Source organism: Scedosporium apiospermum (genome assembly GCF_000732125.1).
Source record: "Scedosporium apiospermum strain IHEM 14462 chromosome Unknown SEQ_SAPIO_0154, whole genome shotgun sequence".
Taxonomy (NCBI): domain Eukaryota; kingdom Fungi; phylum Ascomycota; class Sordariomycetes; order Microascales; family Microascaceae; genus Scedosporium; species Scedosporium apiospermum.
The window spans coordinates 55743-72898 of NW_015971855.1; the positions used below are offsets into that span (position 1 = coordinate 55743).

Consider the following 17156-nt stretch of genomic DNA (forward strand, 5'->3'; position numbering starts at 1 on the left):
GAGGACAACAGCCCAACTCTCCACCCAATCGACACGACACAGTGACATACTTAGAGGTATGGACAGACCAACATTCCCCGCCAATAGTCCGGCCTCCGGTACCCCTGCGCCACACCAACAGGTAAGGTACTAAAATATTGTGAGGCGGGAATGCTACCCTATGGATCGGGGGCCGAAATTTCAGTTTGCTTTCAACCAGGACCGACCGAGAAGAGTGCCTTGCAAGAAAACGGTAAAAATAAACGAAGTACCGAGGTACTCACCTCCAAAATCCCTCTGAATGTTGAATGTCGCCTGGTGATCATGAGCTGAGGCGCGACACCGCCCCGCCTCGGGATTTCCAATAGCACGAACCTCTCTGACCAAGCAGGAAATTAAGGCAGTTTCGAGGCCAGTCAAAGATAGGCAATGACAGGTGGATACAGTTCAATGGTCGAGACCCTTCCCATGTCGTGATCGCTCGAGATCAGCTTGCCCAGATGTCAACACAGCAGGAAGCTGCTGGGAAGTGGCCATCTTAGACGGAGCGAGTATCCGCGGCCCTCTTGTCGAAGAGTTCGGTTCACTCGGTTCCGGTGAGGCTGATGGCTATGGGGATGCAGCTGAGATTAGGCACAGCGATTGATGGCACTTCGCGGAAAGAGTGCCGATTCGGAGGAAGGAATCGCCGCCGTTCTTTATAATTGGTCACCTTTAGGTCAGTAGCTGTACGATCTTGAATGAGATTACAAATATATCGAAACCATATTCTTCATCACCTCGACTAACTATTCCTTTGAGTATCTATGACCATTTTGAAGACCCACGGCTGTGTGCACAAACTCTCCTGAGAGCTTGTTCTTTGGCACCTTGTGGCCAAGACACTCACATTGCCATCGGCGTTTGAGAATTGGTTTTCAATGCAGTCCTGCTTCACATGGTCACCGAATTTATATTATGATAAACGACGGACCATTATCAACAAGGCCAAACCAGCGTGCTCGGTATCCCCGATCCCGACCTTCCCAGACATACTCCAAGAACTGTGCTACCATGTCAATAATATTCTGGTACAACATCGGTGGAAGTACTATCCCTAGCATCTCCGTTACAGTGGCAAGCCTCTCCGTCGGATCCGTGAGCTCCAGAGCAGCCACAAATAGAGGAAACAGGATTCTATAGTCAAAATTGGTAGATGTCGAGGCGGCCTGCGCCTCTTGACCATCATCGTTCAGCCCACGATGCATTTCATGCCCAGCGCCACTACACATCTTCTCGATGCCCGTAAGGATCTGTCTCGACCAACCCAGCGCTATGGCGTCCTCGCTTCCGAAGGGATGCCATATCCGGTGTATAACAAGAAGCACAGCGTATTGATGCAACCTTCCCTGTCCCTCGATAATATCAATCTCGGTTGCTGTTGCTGAGGCGGCAAAGCTTCGGGGTACCGTGGGAACCCATGAGCGAATGGTGGATTCTATCACGCGGAGGCGTATTTTGGCGTTATCGAAGATTGGGGTACCTTCTGCCCCGTCTCCCAATTCTGCGATTCTGAGGTCCCGACTGACGTGACACAAGTCGAACAGATACGGTAGCAAATGGACACAGACGCCCAAGAATCGGTCGACGAGTTCTGGATCTGGCCGTTCGACTTTGAGCACCGGAATTTGTCTTCGAATGAGGCAATTGTAGGTGTCCATGACAAATAGGGGATACATGATAGATTCCACCTCGCGGACAGTGGCCTGATAGTAACTTGGCTCACGCGCTATGTTTGATTCGTAAAAGCGAGCAGCCAGGCCTAGTGTAAAGCGGCTGATGGCGTGAGCATTCTTTCCGGTTGTTAATATATCCTACGTCATCAGTCCCACCCCGATGTTTGCAGCTGTTGTGATATCCAGTTTAGTTAACATTGTTTTTGAGCCCTGTGTCTGCAGCTCTTTCAATGCCCTGGGCACATGGACAGATTCAACAGATCGATAGTTCTCAAGTCCGATGGTCCCCTTCCTGGCGAAACCGGCTGAGAGAGAAAGGAAGCTACTAAGCAGCAGTTCGGGAGACGAGTATAGGCTAGCGAAGAGATTCCCGAGGACGCCGTCGGCAAACTTGGGCCCGAGGACGAAGTGGCGGATGAGAGATGATCGATCAAAGAAGAGGTGTAAAAGAAATATCTCTTTTGACGATAAGCCGGAGAATAATGGATCCGCTGGTCGACGGAACGAAAGAGCCGAAACTATGTTTTGTGTGGCGTACCGGGCAACGACGCTGGTCTTCCGTGTCCCCCACGACCCCTCCGCCGCAGCGGGCGGCAAGTTTCGGTGCCCTTGGCCCGGCCGCAACGTTGAGGTCTCTTCTTCTTCGGCTGGGAAAATGCCAAGACCGGGCTCGGCGCTAGCCAGCGATTCAGGCGCTGCATTATGGCCAAGTGGGAAGCTTCGCTCGAGACCGACAGCCAGATCTGGGTCGTGTAGACGGCCAAGGAAGCTGCAAGCGTCGTCCCAAATTGTATTTGAATCTGCTCCTTCGACAGCAGACCTTTGTGTCGCGACATATGCGCGACATCTATCGCAAGCTGGAAGTGGCGGGCAATGGTAACATGCTGGATACATTGGTATAATATCGTTCATGACGTCCTTGAAACCTCTTTTTCCCTTGCCAGAGATCGCCTTGTTAGAAAGCTACTGCATGCGAATGCTGCGGGTGAAAACGTTAGTCTCTACTCGCAACATTTGATGATGCCGCGTGTTCATATCGTGGGTTGAAAGCAAATCGAGCGGTGACACCGTCATTCAAGGGGTAATACCAAGATACAGATGGCTGGCGGGAACCTAGACGGTGTGGCTCATGACTGAGGGGGTCGTAAAGATTTGTGGGCACGGATCCCCAGGGCCAAACCTGAACAAATCCATCCAGAATCTCGGAGGTGTATTAATGCCGCATGGCCGTCTCTAAACACCCCGCAAAAGATCAAGCAGAGAATGCTTGTTCTGGGGTACTTTCTGGTGGCCCATTGGTCTTTGCGGGTAATGGAGAATCCAACCTTAATCAACCTTGAGACGGCTAAAGAGCCTTGGATCGCAATCATCCGAACCCCCTTTTCTCCATCCGCACGAATTGGTCCAGCTTTGGCCGTGTGTCTGGGTTCATGCCACGTATCCCCTCCCAAAACAAACTGCTTCTGATCTCTAGGATAGCCCGGTTTCTGCTTCCACAATACTTCGCGTAATAGTTCACAATGTCTGGAGCAGAGTTCCATTAATGACATTTAAAGGCCTAGAAACGGGGATCTTCCTTTGGACCATGCAGTCCCGTGATATCTACACCTCAATCCCCGACTCGCTTTTGAATAGGATTTGATATGATATGCGTGGTCTCTCTGACATGTTTGAGACCGAGGAAGACTATTACCAAGTCAGACCGGACGCACAGAGACCCCGGGCATGGGCAGATACTAGGGTCGTTATGCACCTCAGCCTGAGCTTGATATTACTTTAAGGTCCCGGGTGGGGGTTCCAAATAGAGCAAGATGGGAGACTAACCAGACCAGGCTTGAGTCAATGATGTTCCTGCAGCGAGATTAATTGCCAACCAAGCGGTATCCGCGGAGTGGGGGGAACTCCTAAGCGGGAACCGGCATCGATAGCAGCGGGACCCATCAAAATCCAGCTTGGCAAACCCTAGGTATCTCTTTTATCATCATTCATTCCACTTGACCGACTCCCCACAGCCTCGAATCAGGGCCCTATGGGAAACTACTACTACCAAGACACGCCAAAAAGAAATAGATAAACAAACGAGTTTAAGAAAGAGTACAGGATAAACAAACCACAAAACAAGAAAGAAAAAAAGCTTATACTTCAAAAAGGCAATTAACGATGGTCAGTATGAGGGTCGAACTCATGACCTTGGCATTTACTTGATAAACCGGATAGCTTATTAGTACCACGCTCTAACCAACTGAGCTAACCGACCTTGGTGACTGTCTCGCTTTACCATTCCTTATTCGGGTTCGATGGAGCAGTCTAGGGAAACAGATTGGCGGCTTCTTGCCAGGATTTTTCTCCTCAGCTTGTCTCTAAATTAAGAACCTATCTAAATTTTAGATCCTTAATTTAGGTGTGACTGACTTAGCTACTAATCTCGACTCAGTACGGCGTTTACGTTCTATCCTCGAGCCCTCCTTTTTTTTTTCTTTTCTTTTCTTTTTTTTTCCTTCTTCCTCCTCTAGAGAGCCAGGTAGCGTTCTTACACCTCAGCCCCAAGACTCGATTAACCTAGCCTAGTAACTTCAACTATCTTGTGGGAAGGAACAGGAAGAGTTTGAATCGAGGCAGAATTAAGAACTCTGTTGTGAATGATGGCGAGTCCAATAGATGGAAGTTACAAAGGCATGTGAGTTTTTCAGGGCGCTATATATAGGAGACATCACCTGCAACGGAGTGTAAAGGATGCTGTTAGGAATTTGTTGACAACTCCTATAGCTAGATTGGACTTAAATCGGCACTAATCTTATCCATTTCCTTCTCTAGACTTGAACACCTTCCGTTTTAACCCGACTAGAGGTGAAGGGTGAACGAGGAAGTAAATGATTTAGAAATTAGAATAACCTGCTGTCAGTCCCACAAGCGTCGTACAGATTATCTCCAGACGCGAATCGGAGCTCGGCGCGTCCAGCAGACCAAAACTATCCCTTGGGCGACAAATGCGCAATCGAACTGAGGGTGGACTTCGCCGATGGTTGGAAAGGAGGGTGGCGGGATATGGTACATGAGGAGCTTAGTTGGTTGGACATGGCCAGCCAGTGCTGCAATACATTCTGTGTTCCGCCACCTCTTTTACACATCAACAGACATCTACAGATAGCCAGGCGGCGCATCAAACAGCGGCGGGGGCGGCACGGTTCAGGGAGGCTCTCCGGGGTACCTCCCAGTGAGCTTGCACAGCCACCTCGCCCTCCGTCTAAATCACCGAGAGCCTTGCATTCCGAAGTATTGATAACAAGGCGACACCCTCGCAAAGTAGAGTCCGCGACACAGTCGATATATTACGAAAAGTTTCTCCGCCTTCTCGCACAAATTAACCCCTTCTCTGACTCTACCATCTTGCGACGACCGCCATGCGTCAGAATCGACAGGCGTGGTCTTGCGATTTCGGCCGCTCTACGGCGTCGAGACGTCAAAGCTCAGAACGTCGTCTTGTACGTTTACTTTCTACCCACCCCGTTAGGAGCTCAAGCTGATAGATATTGGTCAAAAGCGAACAAGCGAGCTCGCCCGCAGTCCAAGCTCCCAAGTACGTGAACCGAGCTACACAAGGCAATTGATCTTTTCGCCTGACTATATTCCTAAGCCCTCTAGCAGGCTTTCAACTAGTTCACCCACTAAGAAACAATCTGCCAGCAACGGCAGAGGGTCGCGGACCGTTATAAATAGCTTCAAACAGCTCATTACAGTGAATACAATTGCAGGGACTTCGAGAAGTGGAGAGGATCAAGATGACGACGAGGCATCCGGATCGGATACCGAAGCCATCGAAGACGGAGACAGCGTAGTTCGCGATAGGGGTGACAGTTTTCGAACCAGTCCGCTTCCCATAGTGGATTCACTACCAGAAGATAATTCTGAGGATAATTGGCCCGAGGAAGCCAGCCTTAAGTCGCGTTTGACAGCTGCTGGCATCAACAATGTGGAAGGATCCCGTTTCATTCCCGAAGCCACACTCAACAAGCTGCTCAGTGAAGAAAACGCCAGGAGAGAGCTGCTTCGGATACGCCCAGAGATTTCAAGTTCGACGCTGAAGCAGATTTTGAATGAAGTCTGCGTCCATACTGATGCCAATCAGCCTAGTGCTAAGGTCCCTACCCCGACATCCCGGGGATCAATGATGAAGATCTTTGCGATTCTGACTCTCCTAGATCGTTCTGCCGATATTGAAGAGTTCATATCGGCAGATATTGAGGACAGTGATCTCCCACTCCCTGGGATATTGAAATCTACTGAGGGGAAAGAAACTTACAAGAAGAAACTGCGAAATCTGTCATTGCACTTGAGCCACTGGCCACATGCCGCTTTCGTCGAATTTCGTAAGGCCCAATGGCAGTTCTTAAGCCCATACTTCAGCAGTGGCTCCAGAGTACCCTCGCGGCCATATCATTATCTCTTAAATGACAATACCATACTCCCATTCGTCACAGATACGAACTCTCCAAACCCAGATAAATCAGGGGGCTTCGGTACTGCTACCAAAGTGAAAATCCACCCGTCTCAGCACAGTTGGACGGATGCCGCAGGACAACTGGTGCGTTCTTAATCTATGTCAAAAGTTTTGCGCTTGGCTTCTTAGACGAAAAGCGCTGATCATAATGCAGCCCGGCAGCTCATATTTTGCTCTAAAACGACTTCGGTCCGACAATAAAGAGGACTTCAACAGAGAGGTCTCTTTTTTTTTTTTTTTTTTTTTTTTTTTTGAAAAGGCTCAACGGAAGACATGACCACCTCATCAAACTCCTGGCGACGTTTAGGTTCAGGGATTCCTATTACTTAGTATTTCCCCGGGCTGACGGCGATTTGCTCGACTTGTGGAAACGCAACCCTGATCCTGCAAATCTAAAAGCCCGCCTCAAATGGGCATCAAAGTAATTCCTCGAGCTTGCAGAAGCCCTATCACTAATCCACGGCAACCATTCGGATGACGAAAAGCGCCCATTACATGGTAGACATGGAGATTTGAAACCCGAAAATATCTTGTGGTTCAAGCCTCCAGGGAGTTCCAGTTTGGGGCGGTTGGTGATCTCCGACTTTGGTCTGGGGCGGCTTCACCGCCCAACTGACAGACGACCCAGAAGGCTGGCTGGCACGTCGACTTACCGGCCGCCGGAATGCGATATGCCGGACGCGAGAATATCACGGGCGTGGGATATATGGTCTCTTGGATGCGTGTTTCTTGAGTTCACGGTTTGGATGCTAAACGGGTCGGAGGCTGTGATGCGAGAGTTTCCCGCATCCCGAACAGGGAGCTTGCGATCAACTAAAAGGCAGTTCGCTGAGCACCTAGACCGCGATGATAGCTTCTGCGTTATCCAAGCCGGAGGCGATGGCATGCAAAGTGAAGCTAAGCTCAAAGCTTCGGTCGTCGAGGTCAGAATTACCTTCCGTTAGTCATATCCGCACATCAGGAATACTAACCTGATTCAGTGGTTTCGAATACTGCACCAAAATCCAAATAGTTCCCCATTCATCCGGGATCTTCTTCATGTCATTGAGAATGGAATGTTGGTTCCGAAATTGGAAGACCGTATCAGTGCAGACGAATGTGTTGCGAGCCTTCGGATGATGAATGCAAGATTCGACAAAGATCCTCACTATGGAGAGCCCATGGGCAGAGATATGGGCCCGCTTCAATTACCATATCCAGCTCTTGTTAATCAAGACTCACAGGAGTATATCAAGAAGGTATGGATCGTGTGAGTCATATATTAGATGATCCAACGTATCTCACGTTTGAAAGTTGCAGGATAGCAGACTCCTTGAGCAGCGCCAGGATGGGGAATGCCTCAAAAATCTGAGACTAGTTTCTCAAGATGTTCATGCCAATTCATTTTCCGCGCTCGATAGGTCTAGGACATGGCTTGAGCAATACATAGACGCCATAATTGATTGGTGGCCTCTACCCAGAATCAAGCGGCAGGTGCCTCCAGGCCATGTGGAATTAAAGTGGGAGGTGAGTCCAGGCAGACGGATCCATAATGAAACAGACTAACTCCTCAAAAGTATGGCGGACAAGAAATGTCGATTGTTCTCGATCAAGAAGCAGCTCGGCGATTCAGGAACCGCCCACACGCTCGTGATGGCGCAATACCCCCGTCCTGGCGATCGTCTCGACCTCCAACATCGACAACTACAAATAGTTCGACCTCTGGTATAAGCAGCCGGAGTCAACCCTCATCTATCCTCACTTGGTTTTCTCAGAGGTCAACATTTTGGACCAAGGCTGGATCTGATACGACAGGCCAGATCGGTGGATCGGACCCCGATAAACCACCAGCAAGTCGCTGCTGGAGGGAGTCGTACCTCTGCGTTGATAAATGCTGGACGAGTATAACAGAGACGAATCTGAGCACTCTCTTCACAGTAGAATCGATGCGCGACGACTTCGTTCTTTTCTCCGAAGCCCGGAGAGTGTTAAGTGGTGCCCAAGGCAACTGGCTGCAACGTTTCTTGTCGTGGAGGTCTTACACTCATGTCAACCTTTCCAAAGTAAGCAAATCTAGTTGCTCTTTTCTAACAAAGAAGGGCCTGACAATCCGCTAGTTTCATTTCCTCTACAACAACAGCGACGGCGTAAAAACTTTCGATTGGTCGACGTTGGGAAACCTCCAAGGCATCTGCCAAGGCTATGAGTACACATGCGCGCACACCGTCGATATCGACATCCACATGCGCATAATTGCTGAGATTATCCTCCAAGGCATCCGCTACCCGCGGCTTGGCCGGGGCCAGAAAACCGTCCTTGATGGGATTCCCAAGTTGAAAGCTCCACCTGGATTGAAGAAGCAGGCGTTCATGTCAGGCTGGGGCTTTCATGCTACCCAAGGGCCATGTTTGAAGAAGATCATTAGCTGGGCTGCTGGAGTCTCGACATTCGGGTTGGCTTTCGTTCCCATATGGCTCTCCTCTATCAACAGCATCGACTTGCAGAACGCTTTCGCCCCCGTCACCTTTCTGGTTACCCTTCTTGGTCTCATCCTGGCCATGGTCGCCGTTACTCAAGGCGTTTCTTAGGCTAGCATTTTCTACTCCTTTGTAAACTTGTGTGGAAATTTTCTGTTGTTTACCCGGGAGACCAACTTGGCCTGCCAGTGCTTCCTTGAACGGAGAGTTATGACCCTAGCTTCACCCATGCCCCTAGTTCTCGGGTCTCGACCCGAGTCAAAGCGCCATGGCTTTAGGATCGTAACACTAGCTTACTATTAGGCAGCTAGGGATAGTGCCCTGAGCTCATCAGCCGAAGACCCCGAGGAATTTGCACTTGTCTGATATATCGACACTTATACATTGATATCATCAGGTTTGCCTCGGTACTGCGTGTGACGTTACATAGTAGATGACGACTCGGCGCATGGGTGGTGTTGAAGCAGGATGCAGTTCCGAACATAGCAATCATGATTGGCTACTGAAGTCATAGGTAAGAGATTATGCTCTCATTGGCCTATGTCAGGAAATAGACGTACGGCTATTAGAGAAAGTTATTTGTTAAGTTATTTATGCTTCAGGGACTTTCAGATCAGACGGAAGCATGCCAAATGGTAGCCTCGCTTGACTTTGGCTTGGAAGATAACTAATATGAAATAGGAAAGATCAGAAGTATAGGCGAAAAAAGACTTCGGATAAGAAGAAGAGACACAGAAAGTAATAATCATAATAATCATGATAAAGGCTACGAGGGTGCATATCCTGAGATTCTTGATCGCCTTCTCGATTAGGTCCCGAAGGCGCTTCGCCAAATCATCATTGACACCACCACGACTGACGCCGAGAATTATGCTTGCCAACCAGGACACAATACTCTTCACTAAGCACATATTTAGTGAAGCGGGGCCAAAACCAGTTCCTGGCGCCTTACCCAAGGGGTTCTGAAGAAGTTGTCCAAGGTCCTAGACACTACGCTGACGACGGCATTCCCCTGCATGCCGCTGTCAAGGAAGCCCGCTAAATGATCCGGGGAGCATGCAGATGGCGGTCAGCTGAGGGCAGTGTCCGACTCGCTGGAACGACCAGAGAGTAGCACGCGTGGGCGCTTTTGACGGCAGTCGGTGTCAACGAGAGTGGGCGGAGGAACTTGATTACCACCGAAAAAAAAAAAAAAAAAAAAAAAAAAAAAAAATTAGACGTGCTAACTACGTAGCAACGGCGAGCTCACGGATGATGATGTCCGCCGCCTTCTCACCGATCAACAACGCAGTGTTATTGACATTCGCGCCGAGGTTCTCGGGAGGGATACTGAGATCGGCAAGCTTGAGGCCTTGTGTGCCATAGACATCGAAATTGGGTGCAACAACACCGAGCTGCTCGCGCGGCGCCATCTTGGCGGTTCCCAGGGAATGCCATGTGGTCTCAATGTTCTCGCGGAGCCACTGCTCGATGGCCCTGTCATCCTCTGCCGTGTACTCGATGTCCTTGACGTCGCTGAGTCCCGCGTCAAGCTCCACGCAGGCAGCCTTAGAGCCCTCGGGGAACTTGGGATGACCGAGGGCAACCTCGCCGCGATACATGTTTGTGCGGCGCATGATCTCGCGGGACTTCTTGTAGGCCCATATTTGCTTCTTAAGGTCGATATCATGCTCATCGGAGAAGAAGCCAACGTCGAAGTCCAAGGGGTCGGTGACTTCGGGACCAGTGATGTGGATGTGGCCTCGGGAATAGGGATAGGCGGTATAGTTGCCGACCGAGACATACTGGCCGGCGGGGACGGTGCTGTGCTCGCCGAAGAAGGCGGAGATAAGGGCCATAAGCATGATGGGCCTGTTGGGGGTGTTCTTGAAGTCGCGGTCCCAAGCGGCACGGAACTCAGGCCCTAGGGCGTCTACTTCCTCTTCGGTTGGCCTGAGCTTAGCGGAGATGTCGATGCTATTCCAGCCGAGAATCTTGTCGTTCTTGGCAATGAGGTCAGTGGCATCGATGCGGCCGCTTAGGATGCTATCAATGGTCTGGTCCACAGGAAGGTTGGTTCGGTAAGGGGGTAGGACCAAGTTGTGGTCTTGGTAGTCGTGGCCCACGCCTGGGAGATCGACAACGACAGGGACGCCGGCCTTCTTAAGCACTTCAGGGCTGCCAATTCCGGAGCGCTCGAGAACGCTAGGGGTACCGCAGGCACCACAGGAGACGACGACAAGCTTGCGCGCCTTGACAGTACGCTTGACGGTGCTGTCGATGTACTCGACGCCGACGGCCCTCTTCTTGTCGTCAAGGATTACGCGGACGACCTTGGCCTCAACGAGGACGTGGAGGTTAGGATACTTGTCGCCCTGTTCCAGCTTTGGGTGAATGTAGCAGTGGGCGGTATCCTGGCGCTTGCCATCTAGAGAGATGTAGCGCTGCCAGCGCTGGAATCCGCCGCAGTCGTCCAAGCTTTGGAGGTCCTCGATCTCCGGGAAGCCGACCTTTTCGGCGGCGGTAATCCAGTCATCCTCCGAGATCGAGGCGAGGTAGGTGCCTCGGGAGACGTTGATGGGGCCGCTATAGCCATGGTTCTCCTTCTTTCCGGGGCCGTGATAGGTCTCGAACTGTGCTGTTGTTAGCAAAGAGCGATTTTTTTGATAAGGTGGTGCCGGTGCATGCCGCATACCTTGTTCAGGAAAGGCTTGAGCTCGTTCGCGGACCAGCCGGGGGTGTTCCACGAGTCAAAGTCCTCCCTTTGTCCCCGAGTGTACATCATGAAGTTGATGGAGGAGCCGCCGCCGAGGGTACCACCAGACGGAACTATGGGCTCGCGATCCGCGAGCTGCTTCGCCTTGTTGCCTTGGTAAAAGATGGCAGTATTGCTAGTGGGTAGGAGATTGGTGGCGAAGAGGGCAGGATGGACGATGTTGGGGACATTGTGGTTATTGGGGCCTCCCTCGATGACGAGGATGGACAAGTTCGGGTCTGCTTCTGCGAGTCGTCCAGCGACGATGCATCCGGCCGTACCGCCTAATAGAGATCAGGCATGAGCAGACCGTTTTCTCGTGAGCCCGCGTGGTGTAAAGACGAAGGAAAGTAGGGGCGTTTCCTCACCTCCAGCAATGATGACGTCTACCTCCGAGATGTCGGAAGCATGCTTGGTGTACAGTCCCATGATGACAAGATATTATTATGCGCGGAGATACGAGGAAGTTGGGGGCTATAACTTGTTGAAAGAAAGAATTGGACCGGACCTTTCCTTTGTCGAGACTTGAGAGTCGTTCCAACACTTGAGCTTTATATGCTTGAGGACAGCTTGGGCCTTCCAGTGGACGCCATGGGGAAACGTCACGGGAGGGTTTGATTTCCCCAGCTTTGTGCCTTCGTCGAATCTACCCCAGATACTACCCCAGATACTACCCCAGATACGCTAGCTTTGTTTTGGATAAGGTAAATTCCCGATCCCCTTTCCATTCCGGGACGCTTGCCTGCTCGCCCCGCACACCCACGACTAATGCGCTCGGAGACGCAGTGCACACTGCCCATATCAGGGAGAGGAGTTCACGAAATTGGAGACCGGTGGGCGGGCGGGACCCCGCACCCCATGTTACGGAGCGTGGAGCGATGAAATACCCCACACGAGATACCTCGGTACGAGACGTGAATTCGGCATAGCGTAGAGGGGACGGTCTAAGCCCGTTCCTACACAGCTTTTCCCACCTCTTCCTGTTTCCCCCTCTCTCCTACAAGGCCGCAGACATGGGTGGAATGCAGCACGAAGAAAAAAGAATCGATTGGCATGACATTGGCACTGTTTGTCGCGACATGGCCGTGTCCGATGATGACTGTCCCATGTCGCACATGGGCATCAGAGAAGTTTGGGATCCAAACGGCCTGCCGCAGTCACTCGACGGAGCGGGGAAAAAGTTTCAGCCTAGTGATTCTAGATACCTCTCTTGAATGTGAAGTCCAGGATGGTCGACTCCCCTGTGCGGCTTAGCATGCGGTCAGAGTATCTGCGGAGCCGCACTGCATGCTGAGCGCGGGGAAAGTGGCCCGGGGTGTTGATCTGGTCCTTTTGTTGGAGTTGCCTACTATGGCCAGGGCAATGCCCCCGCGGGCGCCGCCTTTCATGGATGTCTCCTCCGGATTCTCGGACATGAATTGGCCCCGTCCACCTTTGAGTATGTATCAACATGGCGCTTTGCTCGGCTAGATCCCAGCAGAGCTCGGAGAGACACGTGGGGGAGGGTCTTTTGCAACTTTAATTCCTCTATCATTGCCCCAAATGTATTCAATCGTTATGGATGAAATTTCTATGCGCAACCGGACATGCTGGTTAGTCCCCATGCCAATCCTAAAGCGTAGGTCGCGCGTTCAGTAGTGCTGTAATGCGCGGAATATCGCTTTCTGATTCCCAGCGGGTTATCGCGTCCTCGACTAGCATGCTGGTAGGCATCTTTTCGAGCTGCTACCAGGTACAAACCTTTCTCAAAATTTCCCTTCCCACCAGTTTCAAACGCACTAAAAAGCACAGCCAGCCCGCTTGCGAATCCCTCACCGATACACACATGACAAACGCAGTCAGACTAGACCCGTTCTCGGGCAGCATCCAATAGCAAGGAGAAATCCCATCACCAACGGGCTTCACACTTTATTCTTGGTCTTGAATTGCATAACCACATACCCCGGCTGCTCTCGAAGAGAACACCTAGCGGAACCATGATCTGCGTTATACTAAGGGTTCTCACTACGAGTGCGACAAATGTAGTAGTCGACCCCATTATATATCTTCGTTGGTATAATTTTGAGCCTTAGCCTCTTCCGCAAGCGCAATAGGTAATAAGGCTGGCTATCTAAACGTTTAGAAACAGCACCTCTGCTCCCGTCCTTCGCGTTTAATACCCCTCCCCAGAGCGTGTCCGCTGTTCATTACATTTAATTGGCTATCACTGCTTAGCTTGGTTTCCATCTTCCATCGGCTGCAGGACTTGTAGCTGGTTTTCTTAACATCGGGCGGGATAGCGAATCACAAACCTTCAAACCCATATATCCCAGCGCGCCGCACGAATTGTAAGGTTCTTAGGGACAATGAATATAACGGAACAAGGCCACCTCAACAAACTTGGCAGGCGGCCTTTCGTATTTTGTAGCTGAAAGGATTTGATCTCTCCCGAAGTGCCGAGCCGCCATCTCTATTGCCCAGGAGTCTACCGACGTAAGTATTACCGTCCTGATCGGGCCTTTCCAACGAATTCTGCAGTAATCCTTGAAACCTTTCTCCTTCGTTGGAATTCCGCTGCATGGAGTTTTCCCACACGTACGAAGTGTTTTCCATTGCTAGAACTAACTTCTCACTGAGCACCTTAGACCGCTTGTTCAGTGTCTCCTCTATGGCAAGGGCACTTCATCCGTCTCAAATCGACTTTGTTTTGCTTTTCTCCTTGCATTTATCTCTCTACAGATGAGCAGTTGAGCTTGGCGGTCCACCTGGACAATACCCGTTCGAGGTGTTTGAAGCCCGGCTGCTTGACTCCCTAAACCTTGGCCTCCATCCTCGTGCCACAGTCGGAAAGCTTCCGCTATGAGCATGGAGAGTCAAGATTATCTGAACCCAAATGGCTCGGGTGACTGGGCATCAGTCCTGCTCTCTCCGGAAGACTTCGGCAGCAACAACAGGCTCGAGCGGAAAGACTCCGCTCTCAGGGAAGAATTCCAGTACGAAAGCACTTGATCAACGCCGACGCGAAATCAGGTCGATGTGTCTCCGCAGTAACGACGGCGATCGCGATGGCGACGGCGTCACGTTGAGCGGGATCATTAGGCCCGTCTCACTCGATTACGTCTGTCTCTCGTATACTTGGGGCGATCCTTCGGAACAGCGGCGCATATCCCTCAATGGGCGGCCCTTCAGAGTGAGGGTCAACCTCTACGTTGCCTTGGAGCACATACAGACTCACCTAGGAGATCGCATACTCCCGATATGGATCAACGTTATCTGTATTAAACCAGAAAGACGAACAAGAGAAGAGTAACCAGGTCCGGGAGATGAGTAATATCTATTCCAATGCAAAACTAGTTGTCGCCTGGCTTGGACCCGCCGCTGATGGGAGCGACATTGTCCTCGGAACGTTGAACCGCCTTAGCCACTTATAGTCTGTTAGAGATCCCGACGCATCTCAGCAAGACCTGATGCACGGCTTCCTGCCTTTGCTGCGGTCAGAACTCAACAATCCATTCCCCATGAGGGAAGTACTTGCGCTTCTGAAGCGTCCGTACTGGTATCGCATCCGGACCGTCCTCCAAGAAGTCAGGCTCCCTCCAACTGTGTATTGCCTATGTGGTGGAGTTGTGGCTCCTTTCCGCAGTATCATTTTGGGAGTTGAAGTGATCTACCACCTCTGGTTCCTGAACGAGTCCGAAAGTGGCCGGCTGAGCTACCTGGCTAGGCCCCTGCTTCCCATACTCACCAGCGCTCCGGGTCTCTTGAGATCGACGTGTCAAGCACCCGATGTTACAAAGCAATCTCTCGTGAATCTCGTCATGGAAAACACTAAAATGCAAGCGGCGGACAGTCGCGACTACGTTTTTGGTGCTTTGGCTATGGCGAGCGATCTGCACCAGCTCGGTGTTAATGCCGATTATACGAAGAACTGCCTTGACGTGTACACTCACGTTACCGCAGCAATCATCAACCAAGAAGGGTTCGAATTGCTGTCCAGGTGTGGCGGCGTGCGTGGGAGGATGAGCAGCCTCCCATCGTGGGTGCCAGACTGGTCGGCTTCAGGGCACCAGAACTGCGAAACCTCACAATGGACGGGCGAAGTCTATAATGCTGGTGGGCAGGGGCATAATGGAAATGCCACGTTAAAAGCCAGAACTCTAAACATTAGTGGGGTGCTCGATGGTTCAGTGGCAAAATTAGGGCCTGGGGCCGATGACTTCGACAATATCACGCCGAGCTCGGCTGGCGCTGACGAGAATACGGTGACGTACTGTACCATTATGGAAGGCGGTTGTTCACTACAAACTGCGGGCTGCTCGGTCTCGGACTGAAAGACGTCAAGCTGAGTGATCTTGTTTATGTCATCCCCGGGTGCAACTTTCCACCTTGTAATGCGTCTGCAGCCGAAGCAACGCTTACGATTGGGATTGTGGAAGAAGAAGAAGAAGTTCCATTGCACTTTGATTGGCGAGGCCTATATTCAGGGTAGCATGGATGGTGAAGGAGTTGAGAGGGCTACGTCGACGAAGGCGAAGTTTTTACTTTCCTAGGTCTGTCATGTTCAGTGATAGATAGATCTTCGGTTCTGTAGCCTTTTCATCATTGAGATAATAGACAGCAGCCGAGAGAGTATCGTAGAGCTCGTAAAGTGATCTTAGGTGGTCTAGAGCCTATAGATAATCTTGCAAGGTCTCTTCTCTAAGAAATGCAAATGCGATGTAGAAAAGATCGCTGGCATGGATGGACACCAACCATGTCTAGGTAGGTGGGGACTGCAGCCTGCTTAGCATCAGTTTCTCAAAGCTCGAGAGACGGAATTCGACCTCTATGTGACACGATGGCGACAAGAGCTGGTCCATTCATCTTCCTCTGGTCTTTATTACGTCTCTCTTGTCATCTATCCTTCTGCCTGGTCCCTTCCTCGAACGACATGTCGGCCACCCTCTCGCTCCTCATCTAACCTACTTGTGCAACACACACTCTCTCATGTTCCGTGAGCTAGGCCTCCAAGCTCCTCTCGCCCTGAACCGACTAAACAACGCCATCGCCAGGGATCTGCACATGTCGAGAGTGCTGCGTTAGGAAAGGGTTTTGGGGGAGTGAAGAGGCAGGGGACAGCTGCCAGGAAGAAAGTGTATTTATCTGGAGCCGAATTTCTGTTTCGGTGTAGTTTTGCTGCTTCCGGGCTCCATGTACGGCGCAAAGAAGTGCCGCGTCCATCAACTCCCTCTCGAAGACGCTTACAAATTGACCACGGCTCCGCGAGGGACGCGAAATAAAACCGAAAGCAACTGAGGGAAATCTGGTGTCCCTCGCTCCTTGACCGCGTCTGGAAGCAATCAAGGGCCCCGGTTGTGCCTGTCTGTACAAAGTGGGCCGGTTCGGGAGACTTGGGCGCCGCTACAAATTGGACCGGCTCTAGGCCGGACACTTCCCAAAGCCCCATTGCGGATTTGGTGATGTTGGTGCGTCCTCCAACGAAAACGAGAGGAAGTGTCCGAACCACAATCAACATCAACGAGCCAGATTCTTGACGAGCTCTCCTTAAACTCCATATTTGGCATTCTCTGATTATCGTCTAACATGATTTTCGTCCCTATGCGTGTGAGGTTTTTCTCTCAGTGCCATTTTTTCCCCAAGTCTCTGATTTAACATGATATTGATACCACTTCAGGACACTGTATTCCTTTTCCCTCAAGAATGCGCCTTATTCTCCTTGGCTAAGAGCACAAGCTGCTATCGCATGAAGATCGGAAACTCCTCACTTGCCAGAAAAAGTAAAGCCTCTCTCCTGG

At 51.0% G+C, this 17156-nt stretch overlaps 3 protein-coding genes across 3 annotated transcripts; 2 read left to right on the forward strand and 1 right to left on the reverse strand.

The window, feature by feature from the left end:
• Positions 1-8117: 8117 nt before the first annotated feature.
• Positions 8118-8759, forward strand: SAPIO_CDS9832 (uncharacterized protein; the record flags this gene model as incomplete). The annotated part of the gene is made up of 2 exons (XM_016791130.1): positions 8118-8234; positions 8289-8759. 2 exons carry the CDS (start codon positions 8118-8120, stop codon positions 8757-8759), a joined length of 588 nt encoding a protein of 195 aa, XP_016638974.1.
• A 1115-nt stretch (positions 8760-9874) lies between these two features.
• On the reverse strand, positions 9875-11811 carry SAPIO_CDS9833 (Alcohol oxidase; the record flags this gene model as incomplete). The annotated part of the gene is made up of 3 exons (XM_016791131.1): positions 9875-11260; positions 11323-11666; positions 11751-11811. 3 exons carry the CDS (start codon positions 11809-11811, stop codon positions 9875-9877), a joined length of 1791 nt encoding a protein of 596 aa, XP_016638975.1.
• A 2409-nt stretch (positions 11812-14220) lies between these two features.
• SAPIO_CDS9834 (uncharacterized protein) lies at positions 14221-15692 on the forward strand (the record flags this gene model as incomplete). The annotated part of the gene is made up of 3 exons (XM_016791132.1): positions 14221-14354; positions 14410-14551; positions 14793-15692. 3 exons carry the CDS (start codon positions 14221-14223, stop codon positions 15690-15692), a joined length of 1176 nt encoding a protein of 391 aa, XP_016638976.1.
• Positions 15693-17156: the final 1464 nt, after the last annotated feature.